At 43.8% G+C, this 17,299-nt stretch overlaps 1 protein-coding gene across 1 annotated transcript; it reads right to left on the minus strand.

Annotated features, from left to right (window-relative positions):
* Nucleotides 1-9,647: 9,647 nt before the first annotated feature.
* On the minus strand, nucleotides 9,648-17,087 carry GCM1 (glial cells missing transcription factor 1). The gene is made up of 5 exons (XM_038133061.1): nucleotides 16,891-17,087; nucleotides 15,120-15,372; nucleotides 14,058-14,170; nucleotides 12,962-13,090; nucleotides 9,648-10,466 (listed from the first exon to the last, which is right to left on the minus strand). The coding sequence occupies exons 1-5, from the start codon at nucleotides 16,990-16,992 to the stop codon at nucleotides 9,879-9,881; spliced, it is 1,185 nt and encodes a 394-aa protein (XP_037988989.1). The 5' UTR covers nucleotides 16,993-17,087; the 3' UTR covers nucleotides 9,648-9,878.
* Nucleotides 17,088-17,299: the final 212 nt, after the last annotated feature.

Here is a 17,299-nt window from a genome sequence, read left to right on the forward strand (position 1 = left end):
CCTGGGATGGCCATTTAAGATATTTTATAGGGGCATTACATTTTATTAGCTCTTAGTTGCATATTTCAAGGAAAAAAAGCTACAATATTTTTTTCTCCTTTTCTCCTAGAATCCATTTTCTGTTGCCTCCTGACTCAAACAATGTTCACACAAAGAGCTGGCTTTTGCTTTCAAGACAACCTGAGGAGCAGGCATGTCAGGGTTGGGGAATAGGATTCAGTGGCTTTGAGTAGAGTAAAATACACAAATGTCTTCATATAAAGGAAAATTGACAAATGTGTATGAAAGTAATAATCAGCTACAACAAGTTATCATTAAGAGTATATATATATATATATGGTGCTTTGGGGGTTTTTTACTAGCTGATTTATCCAAATGGGTATGGCCTTCCCACGTCTCACTGATTTTTTGGGGGAGTGGAGGGGATACCCAAGGAAAATGTTGCTCCTATTATACAGACTTCAAGAAGACCTTTGAGGTTCAGAGTACTTATCACAACTTCTGTACTTTGAATCAATGCAAAGGTCTTCAATTTCTTTTGGACAGTTTGGCATCTGCCTTAAATGACAAACATGAATATAGTGGGTTAGATCTGTTCTCCCTGTAAATTTAATCATAAAAATATTGAGAAAGAAAATACTGAGTACCCTTACATTTGCCTTGAGTACACATATTAGTAATTGACAGTGTCTAGACAGATGGTGATCTGGCAAGTAAAGTCTGAGAAAAATAAACTTACAGATATTAAAAGTCAGCTGCATTTCCCAGTGGTAATAGAGGGGGAAGATTGTGGGGGGCTAACATAGTTGCCAGCAATTTTGTTTGAAACCTACTCCCTCTTTAAAAAGTGTGCCTTAAAAATATTTCACATAAAAGCCAACCAAAGTCTGTAGAACCTGAAAAACTACCATGAAAAGCAGTCTGATGATAAGATGAATATTTGTCTGGGTGAGTGCAACACAGTGAATCAAGTTTTTCTTCTTTCTTCTTGAAGGGCTCAGTCTTTTATGAAACCATAATCATATAGTGTATTGTCAGCATGTCATTATTAATGTCCACAGGAATTTTAAAAAATAACAATGAGGCGCACTGTTATCAACTGGTGATCACTGAGCTTCAGCACAGCAGCATTCCTGATCATCTCGTCCTAAAATAGCAGTTCAGCTTCTCATTGAGCTTGAAGATGGTTTGCTATAGAAAAATTGTAACCTAAACCAAGTTTAAACTTACGGCACCTGAACAGAGAAAAGATTACCCCAGGTTTACAGTAAGTCTAAGTTAAAGTCTTCCAAAAGACCCAACAGAACCAGCCACTCTGCCCCCAGCCTGTAGCTCTGCACGGGGTGGTTGTGACTCCAGTGCAGGACTCAGCGCTTGGCCTTGTTAAGCCTCAGACAATTGGCCTTGAGCCATCAATTCAGCCAATCCAGATGCCTCTGTAGAGCCTTTTATGCAGTTCTCTTACAAAATTATTGTTAAGCAGTCATCTTGTCATGCCTGACAGATTCCACCAAAAGCTTTTGAACTTGGTGACCAATTTTGAAATAAATTTGACAGATGGACCAAAGATTCAGTTGCACCAAGTTCCGATGATGAAAGTAGGCAATGGGGGAAAGAGACACATTTCTGATACCTGCATGGGAAGAAAGCCTGTTGTACAACATCTATTTTCAGGTTTTATTTATATAATCACAAATGATCTTTATAATACTTCAATACAGTTCCATTACTAGAACCCAAAGAATTCACAAGAGAGAGTTTGGCAGAGGAAGCCAAGCCCAGCTTCACAATTTCTGCCATGTAAGACCAAGATTTTAGTCAAGTAGGTAAAATTTTGCATGAGCTTCTGCAAATGAAATTAAACTTCGAGAATAAGTGTGAAAAACCATGAGTCCACTCTGTGCAATGACAGTAGGGAGGGAGAAGGCTGTCTGGAGTTCAGGACACCAGGTTTCATGTATGAAGGAATGATCCAGCTTGGAGAAGAGTAGCTACATGTTGTTTGAGAGGGTGTGGGTAGCCAAGAAAAATCTGACAAGATAAAAATATCTGCTTAGAAAAACTTTAAGCTTCTTTCTGAATAATGAGATTTTTTTTCTCTTAAAAGAATAGGGCTTTCAAGAGACCAACTTTTTAAAAATCCTGAAGCACTCCCTTGGTGGGTATCTAGAAAGGACCTTCTGAGAAAGCATTAGTTTTACAGGAAAGAGCAAACCAGACCTTTTTTGTAGGATCAGGCAAGATCTGCTGTGTGGAGAGTCTGCAAACTCACCAAGCTGCTGAGGGCACCCCAGCCCAGCTGCTGGGTGCCATGGAACAGCACTCTCCAGGGCTGCCAGGGCTGGGAGCCGGCGCTGAGGCTCTGGGACTCACTGCTATGCTGCAGGAAGGACACAGACATGCTTGTGAGTGGTCTCCTCGTGCAAATCATGGTCATGGAGATTAGTTCCCTCTGGCTGAACACGAACCTTTCTTTCTTACCCTTGTCAGTACTGCTGTGCATAAAGGCGTTAATGGTAAATGTTAAAAGCAAATTTAACAAGTGAGGTAAACTCCTCTGGTCTCCAAGGAAGGGCTCCACAAGGCACTGTGAGGGAGCAGAGCTAAGCTGTAAATAATTCACTATCTTTGAAGGAGAATTTTCTGGAAGTTCACAAGAGGAGGCTGGTGCGTGACAAGAGTTTTAGTATTATTTCAATGAAGTACTCAGTCTAAATGCTTCAGTTAAGTTAGAGCAAGCCAAGTAACACCAGAACCCCTGTTAAATTAGCTACACAACTATTATTAATTATTGAGCTATAAAAAAAAAAAAAAAAAAACAACAGAACATACCTTGCTTGAACTGGAGGGAAAATTTCTCTCTGCCCATTCCCATTGGGGCATTGTGTGTTGTGCAAAAGGAAGAGAGGAAAGCAGAGTAACCTGCTGGTTGATGCTCCTCAGGTGAGCTTTGGGTGTTTCACTGCTTTGATCTGTCACTCTCCATAATGCTGGTGGTGTGATGGTGGTCTGTGCTGGTAATCCTGCGCTCTGCACGAATCCCTCATCAGCAGGAGGCTGCCACACCTGCTCTGCTGGCTGAGGCTTTCCTCAGCCTTGGAGTCCCAAGCACTAACCCATCTGTGCAAAGAGCAACAGGGGTTTTTTTTGGTTTTCATTTCTGTAGGGGTGGCTCTTGGAAGGTTTTTGGGGCTTCTGGAAAGTTCTGTCCTTAGTGGGGTGATTGAATGCATTAAAGTGCAGGAGGGTCAGAGCAGGATTACAGTCTGACCTAAAGTTTTCTCCTGTGCATACAGAGACCAAAATGTATCATTGACTCCAGTGGAGTAAACTGGCAAGACACCATACATTTACTTTTTATTTTAACTCACTTTGGCCAAGGCCTGTTTGTTCATCCAGTATTCACCCATCCTAAGACTGGACATCCATTCTTTTTTCTCCTGCTCTTCTCCTACCCCTAAGTTTTCCTCTGAGTACAGGAGTCAGTGAGTCTCTAGTCATGCCATGTGTACCCCGTTGCTCTACCATCTCCAGCCTCTCAGGCAGGGAATCCCACTCCTCTGTCTGGGGAATCAGGGAAGTCTATAGGCAATGAACATGAACCAGCCCTTCTCTGCCCTGAAATGTACTGCTGCTTTTGCTGTTATCTTGGAGGGCCCTGCCCCCAGGGATCCTGCTCTGCCCACAGCCACTGCTGGTCTGCACTGAAGACCATGGTTGTTACCTCCTGTCCTTGCTGTGACTTAAGCAGAGAAAATCTGGATTTTGGCAAACAGCTTTTCATGACAGCCAATGTTTATAGCATCCACAGACATTAGGTTGGTCGCAGCTGTTCTTGTGGCAGCCATTACTCATTGCTGTTGGTGCCAGAGTCCAGTGTAAGGCTGCCACCACCTGCAGGTGCCAGGAGAGGCTGTAGACACGAGGTCAGCAGCACGCCCTTGTGCTTCTACTGCTCACCTGGTGTTTGGGGTAGAAGGCCCCACCAACTTGTCCATGCCATGTCCTGGCAGGGACATTCTGCTGGGGATGGGGGACCTGGCACAGGAAATTGCTATCTCTTCTAGAAGCAAAAATGAGCTGGATGTCCAGTTGCCATGTGGCTTTGACCTTCGCTTAACAGTTTCCACCAGGCACAGAAAGCACTGGGCAAAGAGGACTCTGCTGTGGTTTGTATTCTCTGTGACTGTCTGTCTTCAGAAGAACAAATAGATTGGGCAACCCTTGGAAACAGAATACACATCACTGATGACACAATTACCAAAAGATGTGAAGTTTAAATCTTGACACAACTGATTTGGCAAAATGAAAAACACTCATCTGAGGCATGCCCCCCCAAGACAGAGACAGTTCTACTTCCTCACTTACTAACTGGAAACAGCAGAAATGAGCTCAGAGTGAAAAGCTGGCCAAAGATTTTCCTTGTTTGTCCTGTCCCTTAAGAGATTATCTGAGCTGTACAGGAGATCATCTCACATTGCTCACAGAAAGTAAATGATCCAACAAGGAGAGCAAAGCATGCTTGTGGCAATCACATTGTTGATGCTGCTGTGTTCAGGGCCACAAAGGCTGCCCTAGGTTGTCTTTCATATGCCACATTTGTGTCCTGCTGCCCCAGGGTGTCTTTCATATGCCACCTTTCAGATAACTTTCTGGATATGCCACACTCCACATGGTTAATTCAGACAGAAACAACTGAGACTGCAGCTCTCTGGTGTGAGAAGAGCTATGGCTGATCCTAACTGTTACCACAACCACAAAATAGCAGAGATTTTGGTCCACCTCACTGTCCACTTAACAATCCCATACCATCAGCTTGTCTCTGAGGATGTTTTAGAAGACTCTGCTGAAGGGCAGGCTAATAACAAGATAAAAAATACCCACTGCTTTCTCCTCATCCACCAAGCCAGTTCTCTCACTGTAGACTGCTCTGAGGTTGCTTAAGCACAATTTCCCTTTCATAAATCCATGCTGACTGGCCTTAATCACTTTTTAGTCTTCCATGTGTTTGTAAAATTATGAAGAGGATTTTTTTAATTGCCTTTGCACATTTCAAGGTGTAGCTGGGCAGTGTGTAGTTTCCCAGATCCTCCTTCTTGATCTCCTTAAAGACAAAAGTTACATTGCTTTCTTCCAGTCTTCAGACCCTCCCAACCACCATGACTTTTCAATGATTATTGAGAGTGACCTCACAATAACATCTGCCAGCTTCTTCTGCTCATGGGTGCATCCCATCAGGGCCCATGGACTTAAATATGTTGGGTTTGTTTAAGTATTCCCTAACCTGTTTCCCCTGCATTGATGGTGAGTCCTCCTGGTTCAGGAGATGAACAGTGTTGGGGAAGCTCACCTTGTGAATGACAAAAACCCCTTAGTGCCTGGGGACTGCAGCAGCTCAGGGAGGAAGAGGATTTACATGGCATGGGGACCCAGGAGAGGCAGAGGAGGATGGGAAAATGATGCAGTTTGTTTATAAAGAAAAATTAAGGAAGTCAGCTGGTGTCAGAGTAAAATAGATGCAATCAGTAATCAAAGCAGAGCATGAACAGCAATTGAATTGCACATCTAAACACCTGAAGCAGTTGAACCTGACTCATGCAATCTATGCTGACTGATCCTGATTCAGTACAGTGCCTTTTCCCATCCATATCCCTGCTGAGAGCCACCACAAGGGTCACTTCTACATATTGCTTGCAATGAAGTAAAACACTGACTCCTTGAGCATAGTTATTTAAAACCCCCAAATTACTACCCTGAGGGAAATCAGAGCAAAATTGCCAGGAATACCAGACACACAGATTACTAAATATCTCAAAGACCACAAGGAAAGAAAAGCTCTCTACAATGAATGGAGATATATCCCCTAAAGCTTTCTCAGCTGGAGTCTTTTCTACCACCAGAAGTTTGACAACCTTGTTTCACTTAAAAATATAGAGAATGCATTTAGGACCATATTGTAGAAAATAGTCCATAGCCTTGCCAATCTTCTCTTTGTACAAGGGGTTGAAAAGGAAAATATGTCTTTGCTCAGTCTGACCTGCAATTTTTTCACATGCAAAAGTAGAGGTCCTGGGGAGAGGAAAGCCAGAAGAAACACTGTATGTTCCCAGGGATGGAGAGATGTGGGTCAGATCCCTGTTCTGCTTTCTCATATTCCCTTTGCTGTGACTGATACAAAAACATTACCCTTTCTCAATCCGATGTTCTCAGGATAAATGCACTAATAAATTCAGGTGTGCAGTTGCTGTCTTGTACTATTTAGGTAGTTCCTTTAAATGTTGCATGAGTCAAAATAATCCAAACATCAAAGTTAGGTTTCTGTAAGATACAGCCTGGCTAATGTAGGATTCTGAGGAACATTGTAGTGCTCTGATGGCCTCAAAAGAGCCCTTATATACAAAAATATTTGCTTCAGAGCAAGCACAGAGATTGGCCTTTAGATACTTAGGCCAGTGCTTTCAGAGCTAAGAGCTCAGGAACGCAGTATCATCATCCATGCCATGTATGGGGATTTGTGTTAGTTTTGCCAGTAGCTACAGCCATCAGAAACAGCAATAAGCCAGAAGAAACTATTTTGCCTGTGTAATCATCCACATCCTGACATCCTTGCATCTCTGCTGGCTTCATAATGCTTTGCTGCACCTGGGCCTTGCAGAAAATCATTTTCTGCAGGAGAGAACACGGTCACAGATCCACCTGTGGGTGGATCCTCACAGGTCCATTGGTGTTTCTTCATGGAGTTAATCTGAATAACCTGAGCGTTCATTTTATTTTCTTAAATATGGGATCAGAGTATCATGCATCCAGTGCTCGTTCATCTCTGATTCTCCCTCTCTACTGTGCTCTCGTGAGACTCCACCTAGAGTGGAGTGCTGCATCCAGGTCTGGGGCTCCCAACACAAGAAAGATGGACCTGTTGGAATAAGTCCATTGGAGGCCGCTAAGTTGATCACAGGGCTTGAAACCCTTTCCAGTGAAGACAGGCTCAGAGAACTAGGGCTTGAAACCCTTTCCAGTGAAGACAGGCTCAGTGAAGACTAGGCTCAGTGAAGACTAGGCTCAGCCTGGAGGAGAGGAAGCTCTGGGATGACTTTACAGCGCCTTCCAGTACCTAGAGGGGGCCTGGAAGGGGCTCTAAGTAATCTGCTGTAGTAGAAGGTGTCCTGACCTATGGCAGTGGAGTTTTCAGCTAAATTATTTTTAAGGTCTCTTCCAATACACACCATTCTATGATTCTACTATTCTTATCACTGCCCAGCTGGCCACAGTACCTTAGAACTGGTAAAAGAGGATTAAAGCAATGATACATACATGTTTCTTTTAACATATCCCAAACACATTAAAAAAATAATTTTTGTGAAGGTCAGAGATGGGATTGATATCTTTTTAAACAGAAATAAATTTGGTGCTATATTGACCCACCACGCTGAATGTACCTGAAGTGGAGGGAGTTGCTGCCAGCACAGAAGTTGCTTCAAAAGCTTGGAAATTACCCTGGCAGGTTATAAATCTGGGAAGACTTTCTGTTTCTAACCTTAGAAAAATCATAAAGGTTTTGTTTCCCCCTTTTTAAAACTGAATAACCTGTCCTCCTTGAGCCTGAAACGCATTTCTATTGGAAAGAGGTTGGGTGTGATGAACGCTGCATGAACACTACATGAATTTTAGGTCCCCCCAAACTGTGGGACAGTCCTGCTTGTGCAGGATTACAAGCATGGAAGCTGCAAGAAGGCATGGCTCTTCTATGGCAGGGAGCTACTCAGGGGAGCTGAGATCACTGGAATAGGTTTCATTTTAGAAACCTTTTGATTCAGACTCAAAGGCAAACCAACAAAAAGGCTCTTCCTTTTCAGGCAGGGAGAAAGGTCAGTAGTAATTATCTTTTAGGGAGGTTTGGTTGTATTAGACCCGTAGGAAGCCTGTGAAACTTAGTAACTGGATGCTACCCATCTTAAAAGACTTCAAGAAATGCTTGATTTGCAGGAAAGAAAATCAGGTAAGTGAAAAAATGCTACAGCTGGGATTGGAACAGAGAAGCCATGGAATAGGATTGGTTATCAAATCCCCTTCGCTAGAAGTTCCTAAAAATAGAGGAAGTGGTTGGTGAGTGTAAGGAGAACTGATAGAACTTTGGTGTGGAAATAATTATCAAGGAGCCTCCCAGCCGCACATCTGACTGGCACTACTGCTAGAGGTGATGCTGGCAGCATTGCAGTGGAGAGGCAAGGAGTTCAGAGGAGAGACAAGGTGAGACAGAGCCAGATGGCTGTGGCAGGCGCCATGCGCTGTGTGGTCCCTCACCTCTGTGACTGGATTGAGGAATGCCAGCTATGGGACACCAGCCCCGGTGGCCTTGCCTGTCCCTAGTCCTGCAGCTCACCTCCTGAAGCACAAGTGTTCATGGCTCCTAATAATTTCTCTTTTTGTGTCTTAGAGGTGTTACAAATGTTGATCAAAGTTTCCTTCTTTGAGTTAATGATCTGAAAAAATCATAAAACATGCCAAGTTTGGAATTAGTGTGGGACTAACTCAATGACTAAAAAAAAAGTTTGGTGAGTTGATCTTCATGTACAATAGTACAATAGTACATTGTTATTTTGTGATCTACATTTAGATTTTTTTCCACTTAAATCACTGTGCATCCTGTTTCACAAATTCCAATAAACATTTTGAAACACTCTATAAATACAATTCATTCTTGTCTTGTAAATGTCTCTGAATTACATCCGTCACCAGGAGAGTGGTTTCCCTAGCAACTAATATAAAAACTAGGGGAAAAAAAAAGAAAAGCTAAGACTGAACCTATCTGATGAACACATGATACATCCCATTGTGAGGTACTATGAAGTTTTTATTGCCACTTGTTTTGTAATACTGTCCTCCCAGACAATGTGGCTCCATACGTTGTACATGACATCCCTCAGCTCTTTCTTGCAGAGGTGGCAGCTGGTGGTCCCTGAAACCCAGTCCAGAGAGCAGCAGAGGCCAGTCATGCAGCAAAGCCATGCAGATGTCAGTTGTAGGAAAACATAAAGGAATCTTTGCCAAAGGTGTCTGAGCTATTAAGTTCGGGCAAGAAAATTCCTATTTGGCACCCTAGTTTTTTAAACAAGTGTAGAGAACTGATGGGTCCTGCTGAAATACAGCTTATGGCAGTGGTCAGCAAAGGGGATGATGAAGGGTTCTTTACAGTCTGCAATGAAAGAAATGAAAAGTGCCTGGAAAAAGCAGCAAAGCACCTTGAATATATACATACAAGAAACTGGGTGCAGCCCTGCAGACAAGGACTGAGGCCAGTTGGTGTATTGGACACGATCTGGCGGTGTGCATACGCGGCTCAGAAGCCCAAACGTATCCTGGGCTGCATCAAAAGAAATGTGGCCACATGTGGAGGAGGAGAATTCTCCCCATCTACCCCATTCTCATAAGATCCCATGTGAAGTCCTGCATCCAGCTCTATACAACATGTGTCCACGGCTGGTGCAGTACAGGGACTTAGGTCTGAAGAGGGACTGCCTGAAGAAGCTGGAAGAATGTAGAAGGTTGCACATGGCAGTTGTGGTCCTTGAGATCATCCATCTACACCTTCCACAGTCCCACAGGCTTGAACAAGCTGTGTGTGGAGAAGGGTTGTAATGCTTCCAAACCAGAATGGCAGCGAGGCAGTCTGTAAGAGGAGCTGATAGCTTTTATTAGATCCATGAAACAGTGGCGGGAAGTAAGACTGTTAAATAAAAAGGAACAAAGACAAGGTACGAAAGCCCATTCTGGGGCCTGCAAGAGGAGCTAAAGTGAGACCTGTTGTGGTAGCAGTGCCACAGGGGTGGAGAACTGGACCCATTGCCAGAGGAGGGGCAAGCAGGGACATTTGAACCCAGTCACTGTAATGGGTACAGGTTAAAAACCATGTCGTTGTTGCAGTAGTTGAGACAGACTTGGTGCCCTCCCCCACCCCTGTGAGGCAGCGAGAGCTGTGGGTGAGGCTGTGCCGCTCTGGCCATGGGGCAGGGCCCTCCCTGAGGCGCAGGGTGGGACGGCAGACAGAGGCAGGCGCCGCTGTAGGCCAGCGGGGATTTCGTCCCACAGGATCCATCTCCCAAAGGGCCCACGTCAGACCTGAAGGGATCATGGCCACCCTCTGCCGTGGGCAGGACATGCTGGGCGCTGAGGCGGGTGCTCTGCTGGGCAGAAGGGGCTGTGCTGGGTACGGCAGGGACGCTGCACAGCCTCTGGGCTCTGGGGGTCCCCCTGAGGGACAGGCTTCGGCTCCAGGCTGGTGCCTCTCTGGAGGCCCCATCCTCCCCAGCTGTCCTTGGGTATGGAAGCTGCCCAGAGCAGCTGCTCAGCGTTGGCTCCCGGGAGCTTTTGCTTAAATGTCCCCTGAAATTAGCAGGCGGCATGTGAGCATCCGGGCTGGAAAGAAGCAAAGGCAAAGGCTCCTGTGTCGGCACTGCACCTGCCAGAGACTTGGGAAAGCAAGGCATGGGTTAGTAAAACAAGGTGTGGTGTAGCACCTCTCCTCTGTGAGCTGCTTACGAAGGCACTCAGCTAACACGATGGTTGGGTTTGATGATCTTAGATGTCTCTTCCAACCTTGACCGTTCTGTGGTTCTGTGAACACAGGCAACACAGCAGACGGCATAACAGAGCCTCCCCCACCATAAGGGGGGTGCCCATGGGCTGTAGGGGCAAACTGAACAGCTCCCAGCTCTTGGCTCGGCGTTTGTTTCACCAGTTTTTGCCCAAAGCCTGTTTTACACTGAAAGAGTTGTTTAGACCTTGCATTCACAGCCCTTCGGGTCCACTGCCAGCATATACTGAAGAACGACCTAAAAATGAAATTAAGCTAATACATTTGACACCACAGATTTCTTTTTCTGTGGAGACTGGAAAAGCTAAGTATGATTTTTTTTGTACTGATTCTTTTCACTACAAAAATATTATTCTTCAGCTTTACTAGAGTCTATTTCTAACTAATAAATTTTCCTATCTTTACATTTTTTTATCCCACAAACAGAAATTTCATTCAGGCAGGGATCAGCACACAAGAATTATTCTTCTGGGTCTTCTGTTCTGGATATTTCACAACTTCTTTAATTGCTCCAATTATTGGATTATAATTATGCAAACTTTAATTCCTTTCAGAACACTCATTTCTAATGAATGCTTGCAGGTCTTTCTTCTTTATAATTCTGCTTTTTCATCCATTTAATTATAGTGGTTTTGCAGACTGCTGGAGCAGCAAAGTGCCTTTCAGTTGTTCTACACTCATTGTGAGAAAAAAATTCCAACAATCTGGTGTAGGACCCAGCCCACCTTCAGCTACAGACCTGCCACAGATTCCATAGAGAGACCATCCTATAAATCACTTGCTCTATTTTGGGCTCATACCTTTTTTCTGAAGTTCTCCTCCCTGATTTCTTGTGAGCACATTAAAACTGACTCTCTTCAGAATACATTTTCCAGATTGAACACATTAAAAAATGAATCTTTTTGGAATATATTTTTGCAGATTGAGCAGCACAGGTTCTGCATGACAAATCAGACTCCTGAGTTACTTGTATCACAGCTAGTTTGGCAAAACATAAATATGATGGGTTATTCCCAAGGAAAATCTTCTGGAAGGCCATGAACTGGAAAACCAATGAGGATAAATGGTCTAAGTCTGACTGTACAGAGTCAGAACAGCCGAAAAGCAGGCTCTACTATTAGACATTAGTGACATCTTTAGTCTGTTTCTAATCACACACAATTGAAAGTGAAAGCCTCAGGAAGACGTTTTAGGAAGGGAAAGATGAAGGCATGTCTACAGGAAATTTGACCTAAGCAAGTAGGCTGACCAGTAGGCTCAGTTATAAAAGAAGGAAAGCCACATGGCTCAGCCATATTTCCTGGGTGGAAACTATTTAAGTGTTCATGGAGACAGAACTAAACCAGTGATAGGAAAAGCATTGTTGCTGTGTTTTTTAGACAATTAGACACATCAGCTGTTTTTTTCTTATGCTTTTGCTCCCAGGCACTTGTATCAAGAGGTTCTGGTTTTTAGTGTCCTCCTGAGCATTTCCAGTAGAAATAGCTGCAGCTTCTAAATTCACATTCTGTTCAAATGGGTTTAACTTCCTGTGTGCGTATTTTATCTGCTTCTTGGGTTCCCAGATCCCCTTGCTTCTCCATGTCCTCCACTTAAGAAATCTGTCCCCACCCAGAGCAATTATCCCTTCTGTCTGTGGCTGAAGGAGCATGGATTACTATCTCTAATACCAGGTTGGGGGAATGCACCACCCCTAACATATCAAAAGACAAACTGCATGTGAATACTGGTGATGACAGCTGAGTTTAACACAGCCTTTGCAACGAAAGTCACTGGGATTCCCTTCCTCAGTCGTGAGGCAGTCCCAAGGATCTCTGGAGATACTTTCACAAGTGTTTCCACACCCATCAGAGCTGATGTTTTAACATCACTGCTTCACAAAGTCCTTCAAAGCACTCTTCTGCCTTCAAACCAGGCAAACCAGGTACAGGTTATGCACCTTCCCCTTCTTAACCTTGCCGAAACTCAAGGAGAGCAAGCAGAGGTGGAGCATGCCTTCGCCTTTCTCAGTAGTGCCAAGAAACAGAACAAGAGGCAATGGGCAGAAACTTATGCACAGGAAGTTCCACGTGAATGGTGATGAAACTTAGCCTGCCCTGCAGCCCTGCTTTGTTCACCAGTGTAGATGCAATCTCCTGCTGCCACCAGATGCAAACTTGCTCTGCAGAGGAGGTGCTGGCAGTGGATGACAGTGCTAAGGAGAGCAGGATGCTCAGGACAGCCCTGGTCCTTCTTAGCCTGATCATGGGCACGCAGAATGTAGAGATGCAAAGCCTGCTCCCACCCAGACCCAAAGCCCAGACAGCCTCCACCATGCCTTGAATCACAGATCACTTGACCAAAATTTCATTGACCAATAGCAAGAGTTACCTCAATCTCCTGGATTCTTTTTAGTCTTAGAGAAGACGGAGAAAAAGCTGGTTTTGCTTTTTGGATTGATCTTCTTGCTTCTGCTTCTAGTTTTGTTTCTGGACGTGGGTGGTCGTGAGCTCCTTTGGACTTTAGAAAGTAATTATGGTATATTAAAGGTAGAAGCAGCCTTGTTAATAATCTTAAGGGAACAGAATTTATTGCACAGGCCAAAATCACATATTATGGCCTAATGCTTTGTATTTAACAGGATTTAGTTACTGTGAGCTCAAATAATAAGCATATCCCAGATGAAGTGGGATGGGGTAGAAACCCTTTGAAATAATAAAATCAGTGCACCACATTTTTTTGTACAAGACAGTGCTCCGAACAGAGCCCCAGCTGAAGCCAGAGGTCTTCTGCAGCTTGGCTACAGTGTCGCTGCAGTCACTTTAATTCTTTTTACAGTTTAGACATATTTATCTGAATATTAATTTCCATAAGCTTCCACAGAGAATTAATTTTTTTTAGCCTGCACATAAGTGAAAGAGTGGAAAGCAGGAAAGAGGTAATGTTACTAAACCAGGACTAGAGCTTCCAGAAATAGTGCCCATTATTTAAACACTTGCAGACACTGTGTTCCAGATATAAGTTACATATAATACATAGATGGCATTTCCCATAGACAGTCCCTTGGGTACAACCATTTCATCTTCCAAGATTCCCTCATGATTATGTGTAGTGCCTTGGAGAAGGAGAAGACATAATATGGTATTTCTGAGGATTTGTTGGTTCTTATGTACCTGAGGCAAAACACTTCAAAATCAACAAGTTTTCACAGAAGCCTAAATAAAAAACACACTGTGCTGTAAAATCATAGTAGCATAGGCTAATCTAGGCTGGAAGGGCCCTCTAGCTCAACCTGCACAGGCAGGACAAACTTCAGAGTTACATCAGGTTGCTTAGGACCTTGTAAAATTTTTTTCTCCTTACAGTCATATGACTTTGTCATATTCAATAACCCCTATTTGTTGGAGCAAAAAAAAATTGCGAAATAAAACTTAAAATACCAGTCTTTAAAATTAACTTGCATAACGTTAGGTAATTTGATACCAACCTGGAAAAATATGAATTGGCCTTCATGCCTCCAGAAGTTGGTAACTGGGTAACCACCGTGGCCTCGGCAGGAAAGGAGCCGCAGTGGTCCATTGCAGTTTGGACAGCATTTCCCTGGAGCAAGGATAGAGGGAAACATTTTCTACACAGCAGCAGTTAGATGAATCCCATGTGATACAATGGTTCATTGGTGGCAGATTGACACTTCTGGTTTGGTGTTCAGAAATTACACTGAGAAAAAATATGTGAAAAACTTCCAAACATAAGCAAAAATCAATATAAACAAACTAATCATTGCCTTTATTCTGTCTGTTATTAAATACAACCTTCAAAAATATTTCTATTACAATGTTATTACAATTTTAATATTTATTATCATGGTCGGTTTTAGTTTTTCTCTTGTCAGTGTTTGGAATGTCATATATTTTTCTAGAGAACATTGTTCTGGCCTCAGTGAGCACCTGAGTAATACCTTTCTTTAGCTAAAATGTACATCAGATCCAGAAATCAGTATGTGCTAGCTCTACTGAGCAATCACAATTGTTTGGAATGGTCTTGTTAAAAATGTGTGTGCAGCTCATGTTCTCTGTTTGCATTGTCTGGCTCCAGTGACGTGACTGTGGCGCCTATTTTCCAGTCATCACAGTTTATGAACAACTTCTTTCCTGCAAGACTTGCCTCCTGAGTTACTCTTGGGCCAGTGCAATAATGAAACCAACACGCAGGTGGGCAGGAACAGCAGGGCAGTGCAGGAACTGCCTGCACTGCACAGCTTTCTCAGTACCCTCACTCATGGGCCTGAGAAGGCTGGGAAGCAATCCCTAACCAGCAGAAACAGAGATTAAAAAATTATTAGGAAAAAAAAAGAAAATAAACAAGCAGATGACTACGCCCCAACAATAAGAAGTTTCAAATGCACTGTTCCAAATCAAGAATTGCATTGGAATATAAGGAATGGCAGAAGGAAGGCTGGGTAATCCAAAGGGTATCCTATACTTTGATTTCTGCTATGTTGTGTTCACTTATGAACTGCCATACAATGAACTGCCATGTTTGTACTCACGCTGTTGTTTTTGCCTGGCTTTATCACATATGGCTGGTCTGAGGTAGATCTTCCTCCCATCCAAGGTAGAGCAGTTGTTACCACAAACCACCACCCCAAGGCAGGACTTTTTTAAGATGCGAGAGTTGTGGTTGTTGGTGTTTCTCATTGCCCAGCTGCTGTGGTGCCTCTGAGCATTTTTATCCTCTGAGCTATAGATATGTTTTACATAGGAATCTGGCCATTCTTGAAACCAGTCTGTCTGGCTCACATGCTGTAGAAAAAGCAAAGCAAGCCACACTTTAGGCTGGGAAAGAGAAAAGCTTGTCCAGGAGCTGAGCAGAGTTGGGCCTCTGCTGGGTTTCCTGTAGCCTAGGTGATCCCAGCACCCCAGCAGGTGATGCTGGTTGTCAGGAGGGAGCAGTGGAGATAAGGCAGGAAAAACACAAATCTCTTTGGCTCCCCACAGGCCCCAGAGCGTCGGGAAGGCCTGGTTGGGAGCTTGTTCTCATTCACCTAACCAACCAACCAAACAAACAACCAACCAACCAAAAATAATAAAAAACACAAAAAACCACCCCTGAACAAACACCATGCCTCAGGGACAACAGAGACAACAGAGTAAGGCGCAATAAAAATAAAACCGCAGAAAAAAATCCAAAGACCCAAATCAAATATGATGTGATGTGATCAAAGACCATCACAAAAGTGATGTGTTGTACATCAGTGTACATCAGTGGGTACAGCCAATACAGTAAAATGCATCTACCATACCTGATGATGATTTTGAGGGAAAAGTTATTGTAAGGGATACAAAAGCTTAGTAGAAATTTCCTTTAAATTGCTAATCCCAGAACTGAGAGCCATGACAGCAGTAAGAGCATCAACCAAGAAGAGAAAAATTCCCATGCTCCCCTGGTAGCCACTGGATAGTGTAGGGAAGGGTGTCCATGATACCTCCAGACTGAAGTGCAGGTGAAGGTGACCTTGGGCTGGAGGGCAGGGAAGGGGACATCATGGAACATGGAGGCTTTGAGCAAACAGCACTGTTATAGTAGGGAGGAGGCTGGGATCCAGTCAGAAGGCAGAGCTGGGAGTTGAGAGGCAGAGCTGGACACTGAAGGACAGCAGCAGGAGGAATCTGGCAGAAATATGCAGAGCTGAGGGACAGGGAGGTGACATTGATGTTCAGGGTGCGTGGGCTTTCAGTGGAGAGCATGGTTGAAACTTTTAGCTAAGAGAACCAGAAAAGGACAGAGGAGGGGGAAGATCACTATTGTGCCTCTCAGCAAGCCTCTGCAAATATGAAGCAAGGTTTCCCTAGGTGCTCATGAAAAGACTTGCCTCCATGTGGGAAGACAGCTCTGGAGCTGGAGCCCAATCTGCAATGACACTGAACACCCACAGTAGCAAGGCAGTGGTGGGTGCTGTGCTCCCTTCTCAAAAAACACTACCCAGGGCAAAATCAAGTCCTGGACAGCTCTAGTTAAGTGCCCACAGCAGGAGGCACTTTTTTTTCCTCTGCTTTCTCTGCACCTAATCCACCAGTGAAAACAATGCCTTTGCAGCATTGCTATTTTTCATGCATCAACAGCTCTTTCAATAATACATTGAAGGAGAAATGCATGGAAATGTCAATATTTTCTCAATATTTTCTAGCAAAACTCCCCCATACCTCGAGGCGACAATGAGAATAAAGGCCATGAGTCATAGATGACTGAGAAAGCATTTAAGATCAGTGGTGGAGATGACTGGTCAGAAAGAAAGAAGTTTCTAGGACATAGGCACGTACCTGGGGAAGTTTGATGTCATTGATATCCCAACTTGTCATTTCTCCATGTCGGGAAGCAGAGTCCTCCTGCTCCATAACAGAATCACCTGCACCTTTCAGCATTTTTGAATTCCTTCCCAAAGTTAGCAAGAAAGTTGCTCCTGGCTGCTTTTGAAGTTGCCTGGCTGTCAGCAGTCTCAAGCTGTTTACAACCAGGAAGCTGTTTCCTGAAGCTAAATGATAGAGAGGCTGCTCATTAAAGATAAAAATCAGTGTTCTTCTGCCAGAAAAACTTGTTCCATTAAAAGTTTTGCAAGCCAGCAAGGCAGTGGAAAATATAGCTTAGAGATAGCCTGTGATGTTACAGAGACATCATTAGCAGCAAGCAAATCGTGCTTGTGGCATCTGATTTGCTTTGCTCAATCTCCTC

The sequence above is a fragment of the Motacilla alba genome, chromosome 3 (genome assembly GCF_015832195.1).
Source record: "Motacilla alba alba isolate MOTALB_02 chromosome 3, Motacilla_alba_V1.0_pri, whole genome shotgun sequence".
Lineage (NCBI taxonomy): Eukaryota > Metazoa > Chordata > Aves > Passeriformes > Motacillidae > Motacilla > Motacilla alba.

What these genes read in the sequence shown, in the direction of transcription:
- GCM1 (XM_038133061.1), bottom strand. Translation starts at nt 16,992, where the DNA reads ATGCTGAAAGGTGCAGGTGATTCTGTTATGGAGCAGGAGGACTCTGCT. An exon ending in ATGACATCAAACTTCCCCAG is followed by an intron (nt 15,373 to 16,890) that starts GTACGTGCCTAT and finishes CTTTTTCTACAG; the next exon opens with CATGTGAGCCAGACAGACTG. An exon ending in GCCAATTCATATTTTTCCAG is followed by an intron (nt 13,091 to 14,057) that starts GTTGGTATCAAA and finishes TACTTTCTAAAG; the next exon opens with TCCAAAGGAGCTCACGACCA.